This window comes from Eurosta solidaginis, chromosome X, assembly GCF_040869045.1.
Source record: "Eurosta solidaginis isolate ZX-2024a chromosome X, ASM4086904v1, whole genome shotgun sequence".
Taxonomy (NCBI): domain Eukaryota; kingdom Metazoa; phylum Arthropoda; class Insecta; order Diptera; family Tephritidae; genus Eurosta; species Eurosta solidaginis.
Window position 1 is genome coordinate 56,607,573 of NC_090324.1, and position 9,239 is coordinate 56,616,811.

At 34.0% G+C, this 9,239-nt stretch overlaps 1 protein-coding gene and 1 long non-coding RNA gene across 2 annotated transcripts; one reads left to right on the top strand and one right to left on the bottom strand.

Annotated features, from left to right (window-relative positions):
• The first annotated feature begins 196 nt into the window (after positions 1-196).
• LOC137234183 (uncharacterized) lies at positions 197-2,439 on the top strand. The gene is made up of 3 exons (XR_010947722.1): positions 197-399; positions 455-648; positions 1,776-2,439. It is a non-coding gene; the product is annotated as an uncharacterized lncRNA (long non-coding RNA).
• Positions 2,092-3,559, bottom strand: LOC137234182 (putative nuclease HARBI1). The gene is made up of 3 exons (XM_067757795.1): positions 3,069-3,559; positions 2,860-3,007; positions 2,092-2,803 (listed from the first exon to the last, which is right to left on the bottom strand). The coding sequence occupies exons 1-3, from the start codon at positions 3,488-3,490 to the stop codon at positions 2,282-2,284; spliced, it is 1,092 nt and encodes a 363-aa protein (XP_067613896.1). The 5' UTR covers positions 3,491-3,559; the 3' UTR covers positions 2,092-2,281.
• Between the last annotated feature and the right edge of the window lie 5,680 nt (positions 3,560-9,239).

Here is a 9,239-nt window from a genome sequence, read left to right on the forward strand (position 1 = left end):
GTGGTAACAAAAAACATGATTCACGTTCCATGCGGTGAAATAAATATGAATTCACCATGTATAATCGATTGGAAAAGTTGAAAGCGGTATCCGAGAGCAATAATTTCCGATTCCATAACAGCCAATGACGGATATCTTTTGTATCGACGTCGATCATTTGAAAATAATGGTAAAACGGCGATAATAACGGCCCTATTCTGTGCATTTGACAAATTGTCAATAAGTTGATAAATAATCAAGATTTTTATCAACTTGATAAATTTTGTTATTCTGTGCGTAAGTTGACAACTCTAAAAAGCTCTTATGCGTATGCTTTTCCCCACACAGTGGTGAACTAAGTATTGTAAACACAAAACAGCTGTTTAGCGCGAACAATTGTTAAATGGAGTCTGCAGAAACGTAAGTATTTTATTATTTTTCATTATATTTTAGTTATATTGTATTTCTTTTATAGAAAATCAAAGTGCGATCGTGCTACGCGCGAACAGTTGGAGCACTACGTGTTTTTTTTATAGTGCTAACCCTGAAATGGGGTCAGGAAAAAATAACCCTAGGTCACCGCAACAAATGCGCTCTCTATGGGCTCAACTGGCAGAGGAGCTAAACGCCTTAAGAGGACCAACACGTTCTGCAGAAAAATGGAAGGAAGTAAGTTGTAGTGCAAAATTAGTGGTACCATTTAAAAGACGGTTCAATGCTTAATATAGATCAAGAATTTTCGATGTTTGTATCAAAAGACGCGTCTTGACCACAGAATCAATAATGCGAGAGCGGAAATTAAAAAATATATTTGTGTGAAGAGATATTTACAAGCATACATAAAAAGTATGGCTAATTTTAATTCGTTCAAAAGGTATTATCGAAAAACCGAAAAAGACCCGCGGGTACCTCCGAAACCGTGGATAGAATCCATATTATTTTTGCGCATAACACCTTTCTGCGTTGGCGGCCTTCGGCCGCGCTTATAAATAATAGTGATAGTCTAGTTGCGGGGTTGACTGCTAATACGCGTCAAAAAATATCGAGAAGTGTCAAAAGACGCGTATTAATCTCGAGAACAATAATCCGAAGGCGGAAAGGAAAAATTTTATCTCTGTCCGGAGATATTTGCAGTTGAATTTGGCGATTTTCATGTGGTTGTTATTGTGTTGTACCCACAAAAAAAAATTAAAAATAGTGATAGTCTAGTTGCGGAGTTGACTGCTAATACGCGGCAAAAAATATCGAGAGAAGTGTCAAAAGAGACGTACTAATCTCGAGAACAATAATCCGAAGGCGGAAAGGAAAAATTTTATCTCTGTCCGGAGATATTTACAGTTGAATTTGGCGATTTTCATGTGGTTGTTATTGTGTTGTACCCACAAAAAAAATTAAAAATAGTGATAGTCAACTGTAAATATCTCCGGACAGAGATAAAATGTTTCTTTTCCGCCTTCGGATTATTGTTCTCGAGATTAATACGCGTCTTTTGACACTTCTCTCGATATTTTTGGACGCGTATTAGCAGTCGACCCCTCAACTAGACTTTTACCAAAGTATGGATTACACCCCGGTTTTAGACCGACCTTTTCTAATTTTTGGATTTTTTGGCAATAACTTATATGTATAATATATATGTATAATATTTTCAATTTCCACTTTCGGATTATTGATACTGGAGTCAAGGCGCGTCTTTTGGTACCAACATCATTTTTGATCAATAATAAGCATTGAACCGTCTTGTAAAATGTAACCAAATTAGTTAATGGCTTTGCGTATAATTTTTTTACATACAGACGCTTGGAGTATGGAAGAGCCAGTTACGTACACGTGCACGACGTATAAAAATGAGCCAAAGGGTTACTGGTGGTGGTCCACAATGCAAATCACTGATAATGCTGGATTTTTGTTTATTGTCAATTACTTTGTTTGACATTATTGACAAAAACAATTGGTAAAAGCGAACAAAAAAGAAAAAAGGAGAGGTGAAGGGGCAAAATAATAAGGAGCTGAAATGATTAGGGATTGACCCCTTCCCCTTCGATAGATACACGCAAGTAAATTTTTTAAATATAAACGTCCTTTAATGAAGGGCTATGCACGCCCATAAGGTTTTGTTTTTGTGTTCTTTAGAGACGTCCAAATTTCTTCTACACTGGAGTAACATTTGCAAACCATGAACCTAAAGCTCTCGGTGATTGTATCCCTACTTTCAAAAATATAGAGTCGAAAAGGACATTTTTAGCTATGAGTAATATTATGCTTTTTATTTGGGAAATGAAATATTTACATGTGCAGTTTTTTAAAGAGTTGATATGTATCTAGACCGTGTTCTCTCTCCCTCGCGGGTGTACTGAGTAGAGTCATTTGGATCTCTTTCGAATTCATGATCATCTTCAACGATATCTACGTCCTCTGCCATACCAGCTTTTGCCATGATGTTGTGCAATATGACGCAGCTCGTAATAATAGCAGCAGCTATTTCGTGAGAATAATGTAGCACTCGATGCTTAAGCAAGCACCTAAAACGCGACTTCACAACACCAAATCCTCTTTCTATACAATTTCTTCCAGATGCATGTATCTTATTAAACTTCCGTTCTTTCGTGGTACTTGGGTTTGCAACTGGTGTGAGAAGCCATGGTTCCAAAGGGTATCCTTGATCTCCAATGAGCCATGATTCCCTTTGGTTGGAAGTAGAACTGGCGTTATGCTTGCGTATCAAATACTCGCGTAGGTCAGACGTTGCCCATATGCCTGAGTCATGTGTCGCTCCTGGAAAGTTGGCATTTAGAAATGTAAAACGCAAGCGATGATCGCATACCTTAAAATAATTAAATTTAATAAATTGTAAATATTTTTAACAAAAGCAGAAAATACCGCTTCAACATTAATGCTGTAGTAGCCTTTTCGGTTTAGGTATTGGCTTAACGGACGCTCCACATTGTTTGAAGGCGGAGCAACAATAGCAATGTGGGTGCAATCAATTGCACCTATTGTACTTTTTATGCCGAATTTCCGGAAAAACCTTAAATAGTACAAAGATTTTCGTTATAGATTTATCTGAAAAATTTCATTAGCACGCATACCCTGTTTTAACAATATTCTCTTCTTCGACTGTGCGGGGAAACTCGATTTCACTGCCCTTAACTCTCACAATTAGGTTTGCCACAGATTTCAAACTTCTGGAAAAAGAAGCCTGGCTCATAGGCATAGTGTAATTGTTGCCCACGCATTTTTGGTACGATCCATTAGCAAAGAAGTTCAATACCGATAGAATACGGATCGTTATTGGCAAGGAGGTTTGTTGATCATCGTGCGGTTCCAAGTCATCAATAAGGCGACGGCACAAAGAACGGGTCAAACGGAAATGTTGAACGAACACATTTTCACTTAAGGCAAATGGATTGCTGGCATCTCTCAGGGATTTTAAGTACCTCGAGCGATCTCTATTTTCCTCATTTTCCTCATCTTCACACAATAACAGCAAAAGTAATAAGTCTTCTTCCATTTTAATTCAGACACAAACACGCAATAATGTAATTTTTAGCGCAAATTTGAATTGTCAAGAGGGTTTAAGATATTGACAACTTGTCAACAAAAGAGCTTTTTATATTTGACACAGAATAGAAAATACTTGATAAATAATCAAACTTGACAAATAAGCAAGATGGTGAATTTGTCAAGTGCACAGAATAGGCCTGTAAGAGTGCGCAGTCAAAACATCGAAGTTGACAATCGTTGGGTCGTGCCATATTCACCAATACTGTCAAAAGTTTTTCAGGCTCACATAAATGTTGAGTACTATAACTCAGTAAAGTCTATCAAATACATTTGTAAATATGTGAATAAAGCATGTGATATGGCTGTTTTTAGAGTAGATGGTGAAAATATAAATGATGAAATCACTCAATATCAAATGGGGCGATACATAAGCAGTAATGAAGCAGTTTGGCGTATCTTTTCGTTTCCTTTGCACGAAAGACATCCTGTTGTTTTCCATTTGGCAGGTCATCTGGAGAATGGTCAACGAGTTTATTTCACTACTGAGAATGTACAGCAGAGAGCAGCACAACCACCAGCAACTACTTTAACTGCTTTTTACAATTGTGTGAAATCGACACATTTGCCAGAAATTTGATATATGTTGATAACCGCAATATTAGACCTGAAATGCATCGTCGAAAAAATTTCAACGCGTAAACAAGGAACACCATCCAGGTATTTTCCAAACAGATGCCTTAGGCAGGATGTATACGGTACATCCCAACAATGCTTAATGTTTCTATTTGCGAATGTTGTTGTTAAACGTTCGAGGACCAAAATAATTTCAGGATTTAAGAACAGTTCACGGTCCTTTTTACATTTGTTAGAAGATGACTCTCATTGGGACGCAACACTTCATGATGCATTAATTACATCTCATCCACAGCAAATACGAATTCTGTTTTCGATTATAATATCAACATGTATGCCATCGAATCCAATTGAATTGTGGAATAAATATAAAGATTACATGACTGAAGATATTTTAATTCAGATGCGTCGTAGAGCAATGGATCCTGATTTGCTGATCACATTGTAAATGTACAATGAATATATAATGAATACATTGATAATAATTGAAGATATGTTTCTTGCGATTGTCCATAAAGCAATGGGGTAGTTAGCTTTGATTTCACCAAATTGTCCAATGCATGATTCATTTGATCAATTCGATTGTGACGATTTACGTGCATTTGTTTAATCCAACATCACCAAACTGAACAATCAGCAAAGGGATATATATGACAAAATCATGCAAGCTGTTTCTGATAACACTGGTGGGTTATATTTTTTGGATGCTCCTGGCGGCACCCGAAAAACATTTGTGATTTCATTGATTTTAGCAACTATTCGATAGCAACAGAAAATTGCTTTGGCACTCGCTTCTTGTGGAATTGCTGCAAATTTATTGGATGGAGGAGGAACAGCTCATTCAGCTTTAAAATTGATTTACATATAAAATGTTTCTTCGAAATACGGATCAAGTCAACATTAGAAACATTCGCCCACCTGTTTTCGAATCAATATCACTATAACTCTTTGGTAACCTAACTCATGGATCCCTCGATTTCAACGAATATATTCACCAGCGTCCCGAAAATTGTTGTTCCTACACATTTACTAACTTTTTTATTCTCATGCCTTAAGAATAAAAAAATTGAAAAAAAAAAGTTATGAAGGAATGCATTTATGATGTGTTGTAGTGATTCATCTGCATTTGATCGAGTTTTCTTAAACAAGAGTATGAACAATGAACATGGCTGCCATTTTGGCAAATGGGATTTTTCAGATACAATGGAAAGAGATACATCACATCACAACATATCTGTCACATCGTACTTTCGGTGTATATTGACATTATTATATTATATTTTTGTTATGAACTATGGAGAATAATAATAAACTAAGTTGAAACAAAATAATATATAATAAAATAAAATAAGAAATAAAATAAATTAGCATAAAAGACAATATAAAAAATTTTATGTTATATTTTTGTAGCAAATTTATTATTTTTTGTTCAGTATAAGACGTACCTTATCTAAAATAAGGATTGAATCTGCAAATGCAAAAACATTTTCGGGCAAATTTGGCATAAATTGTTATAAATAAATTTAGTTAGTTTCAATAAAAGTTAACTCAATATTTGTGATTTCATGTTTTTTTGAAAGCAACTAAAATATAAAACAAAGAATATGTTAAATAAAGAACTATGTATTTACGTGTAAGTAAAATCTGTCCAAAAAAATGTGCCGGTTAAATTATTATTTCTCTGTAAAGTTTTTTGTGCGCTAACAATTATTTGGGAACAATTTTTTTAGGATTTTGGTACAGACCAATATAGGTAAGTGGCAACAATGGGGAAACAATATTTTATTCGAAACGAAAATGAGTGAGGGAGTAGTTCTCTCGCCGTTTGGCGCCTGCGAGCATTTACAGTTTTGAAATGGGAAAAAGGCGTTATTATGCCGGTTGCCGTTTTGACCTAAAATCGAAAACGTTTTTTTATTCGTTTCATATACAATGTGAAATTTTCCGATTCAGCCAAACCGCTTTTTTTCCGTATTGAAAATTTATAAAGTGGGGCCACGTGCACAGTTTCAACTTTTGTGAAGTTTTCCAGCCAAAAATTTTACATTTTCGAATTAATGTAATGGGCATATTATAATGGAACAAAGTTAACATAATAATAAATTCTAGTATCGCCCGTGGTCGAAATTCGACCAACTTGTATTTTTTTCAACTCACTCTATGCATCCAGTGTTGGGGTAGTGTCAAAGAGTATATATTTGTTAAGAGGCGTCCACCGATACTTTGTTGTTGTCAAAGCAACCCTGTCATGTCGAATGTGATTCTCAAGGAAGTTTTGTTTAGTTTTTTTTAATTGAATCCTATATAGTTATGCGGTAAAGTGACTTTGCATAATTACGATTTTTGGAAAGAGAATTAATTAATTAATTTAATACAATCAATAAAATAAAAACAAATACCCCACGAAAATATATAGAAGGCGTTTTTATAAATACATCTGATAAAAAAAACCAACGACTACCTTGAGAAAACATCGAGTAATTTGCTTTGGCAACAACAAAAGTATCGAGTGACGCCTCTTGACAAATATATACTCTTTGGTAGTGTAATAATGCGTTAATAGTTGAGCAGTGAGTGGAAATGTTTAGTTTTTTTTAATTGAATCCTATATAGTTATGCGGTAAAGTGACTTTGCATAATTACGATTTTTGGAAAGAGAATTAATTAATTAATTTAATACAATCAATAAAATAAAAACAAATACCCCACGAAAATATATAGAAGGCGTTTTTATAAATACATCTGATAAAAAAACCAACGACTACCTTGAGAAAACATCGAGTAATTTGCTTTGGCAACAACAAAAGTATCGAGTGACGCCTCTTGACAAATATATACTCTTTGGTAGTGTAATAATGCGTTAATAGTTGAGCAGTGAGTGGAAATATTGCAAACTGATCTATCTCACTTAAAGTTCTCATTAAAATTTTGAATTTGACCTAAGACGTTATAATCTTTGATTGCAATTTCTTAAATTTTCTACAAACTTTTCAAATGTAATTATAAGTTTTGGTATGGAACTCCTTAAAAAAGATATAACAAATATGTAAAATCAAATGAAATTTACATAGAGTTGTGGTGATATTACTTGAAATTGAATTGAAAATTTGCTTTTTCCACACCACCCGGGAGATACGCCGTTGGCGCGCTACCGAAGTTAGTTTTGGGTGCTCGGTTCCCCAGTAGGACTATATCACCAATATAAACTGCATATACATATATCGCCCATTTACTTCAATAGCGTCATTATTCAAAAAACACGAATTTTTAGTTAAGAACGAAGAAATATGCTAAAGGAATTTAACCTATTTCACACCACCCGTTAGGTATGCATTTGGCGCTTTACTATTACATATGTATTTATAATTAATTAAATTAAATTATAATTAATTAAATTAATTAAATGAATTATAAAAACATATGTAAACGAAAACGAAATTTCGAATAGAATAGAGGATACCTTCATAAAAAATAAAATAAAAATATAAAAAAAGTATGTAATGGAAAAGAAAACAGAGTTTCCTAAGCAAATTTAAAATAAAAGAAAAAAAATAAAGTACTTAAAGAGCAAAAAAATTAAATGAAGAATAAGCAGTTCCATATCAAAACGCAATAAATGCACTTAAATTTTTTCGGCGATTTAATGTTATCATTGTGGGAATATGAAGATTCTAATGCTCGGATATTTAATGTGATAATTCCAATGTTGGGATGTCTAATTTGCAGATAGTAATATTGAGATATTTTCTGATATTTTATTTTATTTTATTTTTAAAACCAACTGGTCTAACCTACTTAAATTAAATAAAATTTTTAAGTGCATATGTACACTTATCACCATAAGTCATGCCATATATAACTGCAATATGAAAAATTTAAAATATAATTTAACACTGTATTGAAGAACATCTTGATTTTAACTAACCTCGAGTACTGCCCATTTTGCAAGAATAAAAGGGAAGAAGAGTAAAGGAGAGACGCCAAAAAATCTATACTTAGATACATTAATTCGTCTACATGCAAATGTTTTAAAAACTTTTCTCAGTTAACGCGAATTTAAATTCATGGATTTGCATTGCTTACATTTAGCAGTTTGGATTTATAACTTCGGGGAAAACAATATTTTTCGTGAATACCTTTTCATCGCCAGCTAAGTGACCTTGATTATTATGTTCGCTTACATAAAACTTTAGACTGTCAAAAGACCTGACTCTACTTGCAGCTACGTATAATTGTAATTGCCCAACCTCAACAAAATTCCAACTTTTTCAAACGTTTGACCTTGTTACTTATTTATGGTCATTGCGAAAGATGGTATTACTGGAAACTGGGTCCGTTGAAAATTAAAGGGTAATATGGTTCCTGAATAAGTTAATTTGATGCGCGGAATAAGAATTCGTTTGCCTTTTGAATATCCGGTTAAAACTTCACAATCAATGACGTTGTTGTGAAGGCACTTAACCCTCATTCGTGTCCCGTTCACTAAGGAATCCTTTGTATTAAGGTTTCGAATGAGCAGCACGACGCAATTAAGCTTCTGCAATGAAAGCTTATGCGGTGGAAGTCCGCTCAAATTGAGGGAATTCAGAAACTCAGTGGGATAACTATTGACTGCTCTTTCATCGTCGCAAGTAATTTTATCAAAACTATTATATGTTTTGAATAAACCAGGTATGCGCTTAACTATGTCATAATTAACCAGGGAGCAGTCCTCATTAGTTGCTGCTAAAATTACAGAACTCACAACTTGATCTGACAATAAATTTTCTTCAATATTTCCAAATACGTCAGCAATTAGGTTATCTTCATTTCCCACTAATTGCTGTGGTATTTCAATGACATTATGTGGATATAAAGGTGTTTAACCATCACCAATTTGCTTTAAAAATTCTACAAACTGTCTTGAATAGTCTTGAAATAAAATTAGCTAATTTTCAGGTTGAGGAACATCTGTACTTGTTACAGCAGAATTGGCTGTGGGCACTAGTAATCCAAGGCTGTGACGTGTCACATTATGACTAAGTAGCACATCTTCGATTTCTAATCGTGCACGATTAAATGAAAATGTTTCATCGCTTTCTCTCAGAAAATCTTCAGAAAGTGAATTTTTAAACTCATATCAC

Coding starts and splice junctions, on each gene's coding strand:
- LOC137234182 (XM_067757795.1), bottom strand. CDS start 3,490: ATGGAAGAAGACTTATTACTTTTGCTGTTATTGTGTGAAGATGAGGAA. Junction 3,008..3,068: donor GAGAATATTGTTAAAACAGG/GTATGCGTGCTA, acceptor GTACTATTTAAG/GTTTTTCCGGAAATTCGGCA. Junction 2,804..2,859: donor ACAGCATTAATGTTGAAGCG/GTATTTTCTGCT, acceptor AATTATTTTAAG/GTATGCGATCATCGCTTGCG.